Source organism: Borostomias antarcticus (assembly GCF_949987555.1).
Source record: "Borostomias antarcticus genome assembly, chromosome: 1".
Taxonomy (NCBI): Eukaryota; Metazoa; Chordata; class Actinopteri; order Stomiiformes; family Stomiidae; genus Borostomias; species Borostomias antarcticus.
The window spans coordinates 40,259,388-40,275,075 of record NC_140234.1 but is presented as its reverse complement, the minus strand read 5'-3'; the positions used below and the strand labels follow the sequence as shown (position 1 = coordinate 40,275,075).

Below are 15,688 nucleotides of genomic sequence, written 5' to 3'. Positions count from 1 at the left end.
AGTCACATTCTTTTCAGGGACGTTGACCAAACGTCAAGAGGCATCGTTGGATTCGTATCTGCCCGCAGAATCCAGCAAACCCTACACGAGTTTAGTTGATTTTGTCTCGTTATTTTCAGCTCGGAGAATAACCGCCCCATTCAGTTGGGTATCTGTTCACAACACCAACTTTCACTATATGAAAAAAAAACAAAAAACGTTGTGCTCGCAGCACAATTGTAAGGTCTGCGATGGAGGCCAAAATAGCAACGCAGCCCTGTATTCAGGCGAGGAGAGAGCTGATATGTTCAGGTCAGAAGGAGCGGGCGCTGATGTGTTCAGGTCAGAAGGAGCGGGTGCTGATGTGTTCAGGTCAGAAGGAGACAGCGCTGCTGTGTTCAGGTCAGAAGGAGACAGCGCTGATGTGTTCAGGTCAGAAGGAGATAGCACTATTGTGTTCAGGTCAGAAGGAGACAGCGCTACTGTGTTCAGTTCAGAAGGAGACAGCGCTGATGTGTCCAGGTCAGAAGGAGCGGGCGCTGATGTGTTCAGGTCAGAAGGAGACAGCGCTGATGTGTCCAGGTCAGAAGGAGCGGGCGCTGATGTGTTCAGGTCAGAAGGAGCGGGCGCTGCTGTGTTCAGGTCATAAGGAGTGGGCACTGCTGTGTTCAGGTCAGAAGGAGACGGCGCTGATGTGTTCAGGTCAGAAGGAGACAGCGCTGATGTGTTCAGGTCAGAAGGAGCGGGCGCTGATGTGTTCAGGTCAGAAGGAGCGGGCGCTTATGTGTTCAGGTCAGAAGGCGACAGCGCTGATGTGTTCAGGTCAGAAGGAGACAGCGCTACTGTGTTCAGGTCAGAAGGAGCGGGCGCTGATGTGTTCAGGGCAGAAGGAGCAGGCGCTGATGTGTTCAGTTCAGAAGGAGCGGGCGCTGATGTGTTCAGGTCAGAAGGAGACAGCACTACTGTGTTCAGGTCAGAAGGAGACAGCGCTGCTGTGTTCAGGTCAGAAGGAGCGGGCGCTGATGTGTTCTCAGGATGTTGGAACGCGGCCCTCCTCCGCTGCCCGGTTCCCACGCGCTCCCAAGCCCATCATCTCCTCTGGAGCGCGCGGCGCTAAGTCACAAGGTTCAGTGTTGAGACCTAAGCAGGCAGTTCTCCGGTCCGGGGGTATAGCCTACCGTAAGTTGTCCGCATCTCTGAAGCCCACTGCCCCCTTCATCCCCCTTCCCCTCTCCTCTCCTCTTCTCCGTCTTCAGTCACGGTGTATTAATGCTCAGCCCTCGCCATGCATAACAGCCAGAAGGAGCGCCTGTATAAGATCCTGGTAATAGGAGACCTCGGCGTGGGAAAGACCAGCATCATCAAGCGCTACGTCCACCAGAACTTCAGCTCCAACTACCGGGCCACCATAGGAGTGGACTTCGCCCTCAAAGTGCTGAACTGGGACCAGGAGACGGTTCGGCTACAACTTTGGGACATCGCAGGTAGAGGAGATGCTTCTTATTCGTGACTCGGCTCAGAGCTGGTGATTACGTCGTGTAGTGTTTCGTTTTATTTGATTATATTTATAGGCTATTGTGTGCAGAATCAAAGTGGTTGTTTTACTAAGACCCGGCCGCAGTAGCAGCGGGGTGGTGAGTCGAGTTTCTCGTGAACCCAGTGAACTGATCTGGTGGTCTGTCTAAAACGCGTTATGGACAGGCTGAATGTAAATTCAGAAGCGATGTTTCACTATGGCTCCCGGTGATGCATCATAGCGGCAACATGAACTTTTATCAGTTATAGAGGTAGGATTTGAGCTATTGTGGACTTCACACTAGGGTATTTTATTTATTTATTTAATGATTTCACTTCAGTTATAACATACAACTTGTGAATGGAGGGTAACCCTACTGTTCTCCATGCTGAATGTATCGTTGCAGGGAGATCCTCTCGCGCCCCGCGGGCTCTCCGCGCGCTCGGTCTGGTGAGCGCACGCGGTCATGTGTCTCGCGCTCATGTGAGGGAGATTTGGGGTTCGGGCTCCTCCGGTACTGAAAGGTTTCATTGTGAATTAGAGCCGACAGGGTTCCTCTGGGAGAGTCATGTGGCCTTTACTCTTCTCACCTGCTGTTAGGGGGAATTTGAGTAGGCTGGTGTAACCGAGTAGGCTACCCTACTAACACAGTACGTAAAGCTGACGGGACACATTGGTGGTAGTTTGGTAAATTTGCGACGTTACCAACAGCGGACCTAGCTGACACCTAGCTGACACTTGCCTTTTCAGTCGCAAAATAACCAAAATAACCGACCTCAAGGAGACTGTAAGGGAACGTAGCCGTCACTGCTGCTTAAATCCGTAACTACGATGTAATTAAATGACGTGACAATGCTGTTACATTACAGTCCCACCCTGACTTTATTGGAAATGTGTCACAGTGGGTCAGAACATTTGTAAATTACTTAGGTTTTAAAATACATTTTGAAGTCATACAGTTACAGAATTGTAATAATGAGGAGAAATCCTGCATGTCTGTTTTGTGTGTAATTTCTCATTTACAGTTAATATTAACACTAAAGATTTGCAGTCTAGGCCTAATAAAAATAATGATAAAAAATATGGCAATGAATAAAGTCCTCATTTTGCAACCTAAATGTGAGCAGTGAACGCTGAGCAGTGAACGTAAAACAAAGAATGCAAGGCATTGGGTAGACCTGGTCCAGGGCAATATCCTACGTATAACGCCCTGTTACTCTCAATGCAATTTGCCTATGAAAGCGCTTCATCGGCCCGGCTGCCGAGTCTACAGACAAAACCGTTTCGTTACTCACCAAAGTAAACACATCGTTGGAAAGATGAAAGCCTTTTCTCCTAAGGCGCTACAGTTTGTAGTCCCCCACCTTTCAAATAAAGGGCAAATTTGTACACTTAAATGTTTTATATCCACAGCGCATCGACTGTCTTCTTCTACCGGAGAATCAGCGCTCTCCGCTTTGTTTAGCCTACTCATTGCTGCCGCCCATGTCGGGGATGATGCATTACATCTTAAATGGTGTTGAGAGACTTTAAGATGTAATGCATCATCCCCGACATGGGCGGCAGCAGTGAGTAGGCTAAACAAAGCGGAGAGCGCCGATTCGCCGGTAGAAGAAGACAGTCGATGCGCTGTGGATATAAAACATTTAAGTGTACAAATTTGCCCTTTATTTGAAAGGTGGGGGACTACAAACTGTAGCGCCTTAGGAGAAAAGGCTTTCATCTTTCGAACGATGTGTTTACTTTGGTGAGTAACGAAACGGTTTTGTCTGTAGACTCGGACGACCGGGCCGATGAAGCGCTTTCATAGGCCAATTGCATTGAGAGTAACATGGCGTTATACGTAGGATATCCCCCTGGACCAGGTCTAGGCATTGGGCTACTTTCTTAGGTGACACAATTGAAGAACTAGACAAACAAGTTACACACTCTGGTACAGTAGGTGGCTGTATGCACATTAAAGTTGTTTGCGATCCGCCACTAAACCCAGCGAAGAAGAAGAAGACGAAGACGGCGACGACGGGGTATACTTCCGTTCTGTTTGAAACAGAAACGATTGAGAAAGACCAACACGCCGGTCTTTGTCCCCGCGACAACACAGATCCTGTAAGTATCTCAATTTCAATGTATACATAGCTAGCTATGTATTTTGGTATCGTCCCAGATAAAACACCAACGTTATGTGCAAGCTACCCTTTTGTAATGATTATCTATATGCAGATGCTCTCTTTCCAATGTTAGCTAACTAGCTAGCCAGCTAACGTGATTAGCCTTTTTCTGTACATCATGGCTAGCTAAGTAGCCTACGTAAAATTACTCTGTCGCAATGATTGTTATAACTTTCGCTTTTGTGTAATTGTAGCTTAAATTATAATGTTGGCTTGGCAACTTGAGAATATTTCAGTTGTGTACACTATAACTTTTGTGAAGTGTTGTCGTGGGCCATTGTTTCCTAATTACGGGCAATGGTGGAGTCTTCTCGAGTCTAGCAGACTCGCGCGAGCTCCTGCACGTTCGTACTGTTTCATCGCTTGGAATAAAATGCGATAATAAGCTTACTCATTGATTTTGCATTAACCCACGACACCGTTAGTATGTGTTCGTTTTTAGGCATTCATTTTTCCGAAGTTAACGTTAACTGAATACTAGAAGCCCCAACAACGGAGCTAGGCTAGCTAGCAGGATTTGTTATAGCAGCCATCTTGGCTTTTTTGGTTACAGCAGCCATCTTGGTGGTTTTGGGATGTGATTTCATGTTACTCTTAACTGTTGAAATGGTTGCTCATGCTGTCAAACGGGTAAAGAATTGTGTACTACGTTTTCACTCATACAAATACAAATTTTGCATAATAGGTACTCATGATGTGGACTACTAATATAGTGTCTTGCAAAATCTATTTAATTACTGAGTGTGAAGGGTGGTAGACATGTTGCCCTGTTCCTCTAAACGTGTCAGAAATCACGTGGTCCTGTGGAGTGTGCATGTCAGCCAACGAGAGGGTCACCCACTCTCGCTCTCTCTCCCTCTCTCCCCTCCCATGCTCTCAGTTGCCAACCTCCCAGTTCTTGTTTGAACTGAGCAAGAAGCAGGTGAGCGGGACAGGAAGAGGCGCTAAGACGGGGACAGGCGTGGCCAGGGGTAGTCCTGGGACAGCACCACCGGCTCTGTGAGTCTTGTTCAGTTAAATGCCCTCATGAGTATTAACAGAAGAGCACCATATACATATGCACACATACACTCTAACATGTCGCTCTCTCCTCAGCTCAGCCCAATGGTCTCTGATGGTTCTGTCTGGCCAGCCCTTGGGTGGCGAAACACCTGATCATCCATATAGGCAGGCACACGTAAGTATAAATGCACATACGTTTCCATAGACGGGATAAACAAATGGGAATATTGATATTGAGTTAATGTTAGCGGTAGACATGTGAGATTCATAAGACACATCACTGACGCCAGTGACGCCACAATATCAGGGAAATTGAGCAATTGCTTCCCTGTAGTGCAAACTTGCAAGATTCACTCAGTTATTAACCCTTCTTGCCTTTTTTGTTGTTGGTTTTCTCTCTCCTCCTTCCTCTCTGTGCAGTTCTCCTGTGTGCTGAGCCGCTATCCCATGTATTGCCACTGCTGACAGGGTAGAGCTCAGCCCCATGCAGAAGTGAGTGATGAGGAGAGGGAAGAGGAAGATAATTTTCCCGTTTTTTTTTCCTCCAGTTTTAGGAACCGTCTCAAGAATGTGTTCCCCACTTTTATGCCTTTAAATCAGGGTTAGAGTATTCCAGGTGTGTGGCCATGGCCATGAACACCAGTAGAGGAGGGAACCAAGTGTCTCATTCTCTCTCCACAGTTGTGTGGTTGTTACCCCCCACTAGCTACATATTCATTCAATCTTTATTTAACCTTATGAATCAATTGAGAGTAAGCTCTCATTTACAATGACGTATAATCACTCTATATTTGAACTTGTACTACAGGTGAGAGAATCCTTTTTAATGGTCACTCTCATTCGCTCTCCTAGCTGTGATGTTAGAGTTGTGCAAGACTTGGGTGTTCTCCTGCTCTGAGTGCCCATTCTCCTACACCTCCCAGATCTACCTCCACAAGCACATCAAGAGGAGCCATGACAACCTCTGTCTCTGCTGAGGAACACACAGAGCATTATGAAGTAGCCAGTGCCTTGGCGAAGGTGTTTGAGCAGCAGTCGTCAATGGATTAACTCCCAAGACACAAGGAAGAGACAGCGCAACACGCGCTATGACTCCAGTGACGAAGGTAATATAATAAAGTGCATTCAACAGTCCCAAAAGAGTACTACTTGAGTTGACTAATCTGAACTAATTTACCTCTACTATATGTTCCAGTGCCCAGGCAGCCGGTCGGCAGAACTCAGACCAGACCAGCTATGCCAGGTGCCAGAGCCGGAAGGCCTGCTCTGCCAGTTATCAATGCAGGTATCCATGCATGTTTGTGTTGGTGAAATGTCTATGCATATTTGCACACTGACAGTAAACTCAGGACTTTTTGAAGACTAATTTACTAATCTCACAAATTTACTCCTCACTTTACTCAGCAGTAGATGTTCATCACCCAGGCCCTTCGAGCTAAGGCGCAGTGAGCGATGGCCCTGTGAGCCAGGCCCTTCAGCCCGTCTGAACTCCAGGCACAAGCAGCATCCATCGGAGATTAGCACCCTGGCCAGACCAGGTAAGGGTCTGACATGTCTACCTGTTTCATGACTAGTTGATTCTTCCCCTTATGCCAGACGCCGTACGCCGCCAGCACCTAGTTTCCTGCTAATCCCTTTATCCTTTTTGGTTTTCAGTTAGTCTGTGATGCCATCGCCCGTGAGACCAACAGCTCCAGCAGTATTGCCCTCCACGTCTTTCCGGAGCCCCCCGCTTACCCCTCTGCCATCAAGCTCTGCATGTGCTGGTATGCAGAATTTTGTGAACTACTTCATGTTGTATGCAGGGATATACTGAGTTAAATTTCCATTATGTGACAGTACAATTACTTATAGCCACATCTGTGTTAATATCCAGATTGCCAGAGGATGGTGTATCAGCAGTTGTCCAGCTTGACCAGCATGCTCGGTGAGGTCATGCAGAGTCTGAGGGAGCTAGCGCAGAGACTATCCGGGGAGTCTGATGGGGTTGCACGGGGAGCAGTATTGGATGCACTGGATCCTGCAAAAACGGAGGAGGTCTTGGAGGAGCAGCTGAAGGACAAGGAGCATCAAAGGAAGATGGTGAGTAACTTCAGGGCAGAACTTTGTTCCTTATTTTTGCAGGGAAGTGTTAAGGAAGTGTAAAAGTAAATGATTGTCTTTATGTTTTGCAGACACGATATCTAAGTTCCATTGGCGGCAAAGATCTGCCAGATGTGGTCCGGCGGGTGCTGTCAGCCATTGCCATACACAGTGTGGTGTGTCTACAGCATCCATGGGAAGAGGGGGAAGAAGCCTCTGAAGAATATGACCCTCTACAATGTCATATTACGTAAGGGATTGTTCATATTTTCGCAAAATAATACATTGTCTTTGCTTCATGCCATGTGCATTGAAACCATTCCCTTTTTGGTTAAAAGGTGCAGTTATGGCCTGTAAGCCAAGTACCACTGTGACGGAGGTGTCTGCCCAGCTGCAGGAGACGCTGAAACATGCCTCTGCTCGATGCAAAAAGGTATGTGATGTCAGTCAGTTAATTTTCTCGTATCCAGTGACATGGCATGCTTCCAATGAACGTATGCGACTTGCGTTTACAGCCATTTCTGTCCTTAGGCATCTGCTCCAGCCCAGCTGACCTCCCTAGCCCAGCCCCTGATGAGGATGACCTCTTCTGCCCAGACCCTCGATTCAGATGAGGGTGACCCCCAGCCCGTCTCCCTAGACCTCCCTTTCCAGCCCGCCAGGATGGATGCCTTTTTTGTAAATAGTTTTTTTTAATTTTAACCTTTTTTTTGTGGGATACAACGGTCTGTTCCCGGTCTGCCTGCCACAGAATGCGCACTTTGTTTCATTTTTGTTTTTAGAACTTTTGCAATTGTCAGATAATAGGTTGCTAGCCAGAGCTTGTACACTTTTTTTTTTTTTCTGGCTATGCGTAATGTGACAGACCGTAAACCTCATCCTTGTAAATATGTATACTTTTAATTTGTTTTTTGCAATGTACTTTGCCTAATAAAATGTTCTAAACTGTTAATGGTGTTCAGTCTCATCTTGGTTTGTATCATAATGCTTGCTGCTATATCCCCATATAGCATTAATTCGTTTTTGTACTGCAAATGCTAAATATAGCCAGTGGTACTGCAAATGCTAAATATAGCCAGTGGTCAGGGTTTAGTAAGTAAGTGACCATATCTGCACCGTGCAAAAAAGACGTGCAGACCAAGTCATATAAATACCTGTAAATTTAGTGTCAGCCAAGTCAGTCTACGACGGTACTTGCTGCTCACGTGTAGATCAAGTGTCAGCCAAGTGAGTTTATTACGGAAGTTCCTGCCCACGTGATCACGTGCGTTTTTTGCACGCGGCCGCAACTTATGAACGACGTGACGTTCTTACGTAGCGGCTACTAATCGGCAGATCTCACGTTTCCGTAAATGGCCGCGTAATTTCCGCACGTGGCGCAGATGAATCGTCACCTATAGCGGCCGTATGTAGAACGTTTGCGCAACCTGCGTGTGTTAGTAGGGATAAAACATGAAACTCACTCCTAAAGGAGCGCTGACAGCCTGTCCAAGAGGGACATTCCTTTACAGTTCATCCCTTTAGAGGCGGGGTCAGAGGGGAAGGTTGACCAGTTCATCCCTTTAGAGGCGGGGTCAAAGGGATGGGTTGACCAGTTCATCCCTTTAGAGGCGGGGTCAGAGGGGAGGGTTGACCAGTTCATCCCTTTAGAGGCGGGGTCAAAGGGATGGGTTGACCAGTTCATCCCTTTAGAGGCGGAGTCAGAGGGGAGGGATGACCAGTTCATCCCTTTAGAGGCGGGGTCAAAGGGATGGGTTGACCAGTTCATCCCTTTAGAGGCGGAGTCAGAGGGGAGGGATGACCAGTTCATCCCTTTAGAGGCGGTGTCAGAGGGGAGGGTGGACCAGTTCATCCCTTTAGAGGCGGGGTCAGAGGGGAGGGTTGACCAGTTCATCCTTTAGAGGCGGGGTCAGAGGGGAGGGTTGACCAGTTCATCCTTTAGAGGCGGGGTCAGAGGGGAGGGATGACCAGTTCATCCTTTAGAGGCGGGGTCAGAGGGGAGGGATGAGCCTGGGTTTAGAGGCGGGGTCAGAGGGGAGGGTTGAGCCTGGGTTTAGAGGCGGGTCAGAGGGGAGGGTTGAGCCTGGGTTTAGAGGCGGGGTCAGAGGGGAGGGTTGAACCTGGGTTTAGAGGCAGGGTCAGAGGGGAGGGTTGAACCTGGGTTTAGTGGCGGGGTCAGAGGCGAGGGTTGGACCTGGGTTCCCATGTCTCAGGTCTAGTAAATCACTCATGTTTTGTAACGACCTCCCAGTACGAATGATTGCAGCTGGAGTGCAGCGCGGCCTGTGATGTAGGGCTGTTCCAGGGTCCCTCCCTCCCTCCTCCCTCTCTCAGGGTGATGTAGGGTGAGGGTAGTTTCCCTCACTCAGGGTGATGTAGGGTGAGGGTAGTTTCCCTCTCTCAGGGTGATGTAGGGTGAGGGTAGTTTACCTCTCTCAGGGTGATGTAGGGCAGTTTCCACACCGCCCGGTTTCCGAGCAGCACATTCTGAGTGTGACACCGTCGATAGGTTTGACTCTCCACTCTCCTAACGGTGAGGGGCCCTGAGGTTTGACTCTCCACTCTCCTAACGGTGAGGGGCCCTCAGGTTTGACTCTCCTAACCGTGAGGGGCCCTCAGGTTTGACTCTCCTAACGGTGAGGGGCCCTCAGGTTTGACTCTCCTAACGGTGAGGGGCCCTCAGGTTTGACTCTCCTAACGGTGAGGGGCCCTCAGGTTTGACTCTTCTAACGGTGAGGGGCCCTCAGGTTTGACTCCCCTAACGGTGAGGGGCCCTCAGGTTTGACTCTCCTATCGGTGAGGGGCCCTCAGGTTTGACTCTCCTAACGGTGAGGGGCCCTCAGGTTTGACTCTTCTAACGGTGAGGGGCCCTCAGGTTTGACTCCCCTAACGGTGAGGGGCCCTCAGGTTTGACTCTCCTAACGGTGAGAGGCCCTCAGGTTTTCAGTAGAAGTTTCCCACAACCCGACTTTCAACTGAATGTATATCCCAGGGGCTGGTCGCTATCGTTGACATAAACAAAACCTACAGTAAATGGCAAATAATAAACAGGGCGAGGGGGGATGCCTAGGGGGCAAGGGGCCCACACAAGAACCAGGGTTCTCACAGTTTAATACACACTGGTAGGCTAGGAGAACCAGGGTTATCACAGTTTAGTACACACTGGTAGGCTAGAAGAACCAGGGTTCTCACAGTTTAATACACACTGGTAGGCTAGGAGAACCAGGGCTCTCACAGTTTAATACACACTGATGGGCTGGAGGAACCAGGGTTCTCACAGTTTAATACACACTGGTAGGCTAGGAGAACCAGGGTTCTCAGTTTAGTACACACTGGTAGGCTAGGGAACCAGAGTTCTCACAGTTTAATACACACTGATGGGCTAGGGAACCAGGGTTCTCACAGTTTAGTACACACTGGTAGGCTAGGGAACCAGGGTTCTCACAGTTTAATACACACTGGTAGGCTAGGGAACCAGGGTTCTCACAGTTTAATACACACTGGTAGGCTAGGGAACCAGGGTTCTCACAGTTTAATACACACTGGTTTGCTAGGAGAACCAGGGTTCTCACAGTTGAATACACACTAGTAGGCTAGGGAACCAGGGTTCTCACAGTTTAATACACACTGCTAGGCTAGGGAACCAGGGTTGCGCTGGTAGGTTTGCTTGACTCAGACGGTCAAACCCAAGTCTACAGACTTCCCACTGTGTGACAGCACAGAGCACATGATGACACATCTGACTGGACTCATTCACTCTGACTGAACTCATTCACTCTGACTGGACTTATTCACTCTGACTGGACTCATTCACTCTGACTGGACTTATTCACTCTGACTGGACTCATTCACTCTGACTGGACTCATTCACTCTGACTGGACTCATTCACTCACACCTAGTTGCACAATGTTGAGAGACAACGCCCAGAGTCATAGCTGGATCTGGGACTAACTCCTGCTGAAGAAACGGAGCTGCTACAGCTGAGCAAAGATCACACGCTGAAAATAAGATATGAATGCATGACATCATCTTCATTCTGGATCAGCATCACAGCAAAGTGAAAGAATAGCCAACCACCAACTATTGGTCTGACTGTATATATGATTTAGCTAAGATCGATAGAAGATAAGATTTGTCTGTTCAAAATGCACCAGTCATGGCAGAGTTGTGCTCCCCTTCCATTATAACTGAGATACAGTAGCCTATTGAAACAGCAGACATAGAGAAAGAATAGAAAAATGAATTTTATCAACTGAATGCTTAGAACAACACCAATTCAATTCCAAACGGCGCCAAAGCAGATGGCTACATTCTGCAGGCAAAGGCCGAAGCCAGTGATGTCTACCTCTTCACATGGGGGTGATTTTACTGACCGCTAGATGACGGGAACACCACCAATTTAATGCAACGGCTGTTCATGATGACACACGCGTTCATATCTGTCTGTCCTCTGCTACCATGCTAGAGGAAGCAGATATAGCACAGGGTGGCTGTAGCTCAGTTGGTAGAGCGGGTCGTTCAGTGATCGAAGGGTCAGCGGTTCGAGTCCCAGCTCCGACTGTCCACATGTCGAAGTGTCCTTGAGCAAGACACCTAACCCCAAATTGCTCCCAATGAGCAGGTTAGCACCTTGCATGGCAGCTACCACCATTGGTGTGTGAATGTGTGTGTGAATGGGTGAATGAATGTGTGTGTGAATGGGTGAATGAGAGGCCATTGTAAAGCGCTTTGAGTGCCGCTAAGGTGGAAAAGCGCTATATAAGTGCAGTCCGTTTACCATATAGGGCCTGTCCATGCCGGATATCCAGCATAATGTGTTTGTAAGGTAACTTTATTTTGAACTTCCTTTAGTCCTACAGTAATCTAGAATGCTGATGTCAGGCTGATTCATACGTCGGCCGGTCGGTTGTCCAGATCGTGGGGGACGCCGGCCTGTCTTGGGTGCGCTAGATCTGAATGCCAGAGCAGCGCGTTTGTGGGGCAGCCCACAGCGCCCTCTGGGGGCTAGGCCCGGTTGTGGAGGTTGTCCCGACCCGTACCCGGCCTTGTTTAATATCATTCTTATGTGTGTGTGTGTGTCTATCAATCAATCAATCACTCAAAGCTTTATTTGTATAGCGCATTTCATACATAAAGGCAACACAATGCGCTTTACAGAGAACAAGGGAGGTGGACATACATCCCACCCCTACATATTCCAGAGGGAAGCAAAAAAACAGTTTCACCCGGGGGCCAGAAAAGTGAGCTGTAAAAATGATTCCCTGACCTCTTAACAAGGTGATCCTGGAGTATGTTTGTCTAACGGCTAAGAACATTTACAAAGCAATAAATTACATGAAATTACATTTTCAGAGTAAGAGAGGCTAAAAACATCAATGTATGTGTGTACATGTATGTGTGTGTGTGTATGTGTGTGTCTGTGTGTGTGTGTGTGTGTGTGTGTGTATGTGTGTGTGTGTGTGCGTGTGTGGTGTGTGTGTGTGTGTGTGTGTGCGCGTGCGGGCGGGCGTGTGTGTGTGGTTCCAGGGCAGGAGCGGTTTGGTAACATGACGCGTGTGTACTACCGCGAGGCCATGGGGGCGTTCATCGTGTTCGACATCACGCGACCCTCCTCCTTCGAGGCCGTCACCAAGTGGAAGGAGGACCTGGACTCCAAGATCTCACTAGCCAATGGGAAGCAGGTGGCCACCGTGCTATTGGCCAATAAGTGTGACCAGGGGCAGGAAGCACTGACCAATAACGGGATGGAGATGGAGCAGTTCTGTCAGGACAACGGCTTCGTGGGATGGTACGAGACCTCCGCCAAGGTGAGATCACACACACACACACATACACACACACACACACTCACACACACACACACACACTCACACACACACACACAGGGACGTGCTGGGATGAAAAAAAGGCCCTGGAGTCTGAGCCGGCCGCTTCATATGAAAATGTTTTCATTTTGTTGACGGGGGGGAGGGGGTGCTGAGCGATTTAACAAAACAAAAAAAGACACTAGAGGAGGAGGGGGGGGGGGTATCAGCATAAAAGAGGGATATCAGGGGCTAAATCCATCCAGGTACCACTTTACATTACGGTAATAACATAGTAATACCCTGGTAGTATTTACATTATTACTAGGGAATTAACAACAAATTCCTAGTAGTTACCAGGAGTAGTTACCATTTAGTTACCAACTTATAAACCCTCTAATATCTACATAATTTCTAGGAAATTACCAAATAATTACCATTAGTTATCGGTAATTACTAGTAGTAGTTACCATATAGTTACCCACTAGTAAACCCTGTATTATCTACATTATTACTAGGAAATTACTAAGATATTACGATTAGTTATCGGTAATTACTGGTATTAGCTACCATATAGTTACCCCCCACCCCAAAATCCCTATTTAAGGTGTGATTTGTTACCTGGAAACAGAGATTGTAGTTTCAATGTAATGATGTGGAAACTGAGCTGGAAAATGCAACTCTACCTGTTTATGTCTAGGTCTATGTCACCACATGGTCCAGCTTCAGTGTTATTTGTAGGATATTCTTTGTGTTTGTCTCTCTCTCTCTCTCCCTCTCTCTCTCTCTCTCTCTCCCCAGGATAATATCAACATAGATGAAGCTAACTCTCTTTCTCTCTCCCCCTCTCCCCCCCTCTATGATAATATCAACATAGATGAAACTAACTTTCTCCCTCTCCAGGATAATATCAACATAGATGAAGCTAACTCTCTCTCTCTCTTTCTCCCTCTCCCCAGGATAATATCAACATAGATGAAGCTAACTCTCTCTCTCTCTCTCTCTCCAGGATAATATCAACATAGATGAAGCTAACTCTCTCTCTCTCTCTCTCTCTCTCTCCAGGATAATATCAACATAGATGAAGCAGCTAATTGCCTGGTGAAGCACATCATCGCCAGTGAGAATGATATCCTCCAATCAGAAGTGCCCGACACCGTCTCCCCTCTATCGGACTCCGGGAAGGGCGGGACCTGCTCCTCCTGCTTTAGATCATAGGAACAACAAGCGGCCACATCATCACACGCCTGCTTTGTGTGTGTGTGTGTGTGTGTGTGTGTCTGTGTGTGTGTGTGTGTGTGTGTGAGGGAGAGAGAAAGAGAGAGAGAAAGATCATTCTGCTCGTTTTTTGTTATTGATGTTGGAAGAAATCCAGTGCCCCCCTCCCCTCCATCAGACTGGCTATTTCTGACTTGTTTATTTGATCAGTGCTTTCTCATACTGTACATGAGGATAAGATGTGTGTGTTTACGAGGATATGTGTGTGTGTGTGTGTCTGTCCATTTTCAGTGCTTTTGCGCTTGCTTGCTTGCTTGCTTGCTTGGGTGTGTGTTTCTGTGTTTGGGAGGCAGTCTTGTGTCGGTATGTTGTCAGAGGCAAGGTCATCCTCAAGGCCACCTAGAACCTTTGTGCTGTGTCTCAGTAACCATGGAGACTGACTTAACGAACACACACACACACACACACACACACACACACACACAGAAAGAGAAACTCAGAAAGTTCCCTTCAATGCTCTGCTCAAAGATCAGTCTCCCTGTCTCTCTCTTCTCTTCATCTCTCTCTCTCCTACTATTTTGTCTTTCATCCAGCTCATCGTTCTCTCTCTTCTCTCTCCACACATCCCTGTCTCCTAATTCCTACCTGCTTCCGTGTCTCCTAATTCCTACCTCCCTTCCTTACACTAAGTCCTTACACTTACATCTGGACCAATCCCTGTTCAGACGTCTGTGCTCTAGCCAATCAGAAGGCTGGTGTGTACCAGCCTGGTCGGTGCTGGTGATCAGAACATCACTTCCTGTGACTGTGTTGTTGTGTTGATGGGGCCCAGGGTGTTGAGTTTCCTGTGACTGTGTTGTTGTGTTGATGGGGCCCAGGGTGTTGAGTTTCCTGTGACTGTGTTGTTGTGTTGATGGGGCCCAGGGTGTTGAGTTTCCTGTGACTGTGTTGTTGTGTTGATAGGGCCCAGGGTGTTGAGTTTCCTGTGACTGGGTTGTTGTGTTGATGGGGCCCAGGGTGTTGAGTTTCCTGTGACTGTGTTGTTGTGTTGATGGGGCCCAGGGTGTTGAGTTTCCTGTGACTGTGTTGTTGTGTTGATGGGGCACAGGGGGTTGAGTTTCCTGCTCTAGCAACATGTGCAAGAGTGTCTCCATGTGTGCATGTGTGTGCATTTGTATGTGTGTTCATAATTATGTGTGAGTGTGTGTGTGTGTGAGAGAGAGAGAGAGAGAGAGAGAGAGAGAGAGAGAGATAGGTCTTTCCGTTGGAACATAATATTGTTTGTTTTCTTCAGATTTCAACGACCCGCTCTCGACAGGCTGGAGGCTGCCCTCACAACCAGAGATTAGATCCCTGTCGGCACAGCCCACACTGTGTGTGTGTGTGTGTGTGTGTGTGTGTGTGTGTGTGTGTGTGTGTGTGTGTGTGTGTGTGTGTGCGCGTGTGCGCGTGTGCGTGTGTGTTTTCAATAGGGAATTACAAATGAGCATTGTTGAGCAGCTGGGATCCCTGTTATCGGATCCTCAGAGAAATGGTTCTGTGCTGAAATCCCTTCCCAGCATTTCTCAGCTCCTCTCTCTGCTGCAGAATCAGGACCTCCCACTACCGTACGGCCTCCCCCCACGCTCTCCTTCTACACCTCCTAACCCCTCCTCCTCTCTCTGCTGAGAGTCAGGACCTCCCTCTACCGTACGCCCCCCCCCCCCCCCCACGCTCTCCTTCTACACCTCCTAACCCCTCCTCCTCCTCTCTCTGCTGAGAGTCAGGACCTCCCACTACCGTACGGCCTCCTCCCCACGCTCTCCTTCTGCACCTCATTACCACTCCTCCTCCTCTCTCTCACCTACAGCACACACTTGTCTGAAAAAGAAAGTATGCAGACCCTCCTCTCTCTCTGTCTCTCTCTCTACCTGTAAGG

General features: G+C 48.2%; 1 protein-coding gene across 1 annotated transcript; it reads left to right on the top strand.

Moving 5' to 3' along the window:
- Positions 1 to 1,264: 1,264 nt before the first annotated feature.
- rab38a (RAB38a, member RAS oncogene family) lies at positions 1,265 to 13,770 on the top strand (the record flags this gene model as incomplete). Its single annotated transcript, XM_084442466.1, has 3 exons — positions 1,265 to 1,463; positions 12,275 to 12,555; positions 13,618 to 13,770. 3 exons carry the CDS (start codon positions 1,265 to 1,267, stop codon positions 13,768 to 13,770), a joined length of 633 nt encoding a protein of 210 aa, XP_084298592.1.
- Positions 13,771 to 15,688: the final 1,918 nt, after the last annotated feature.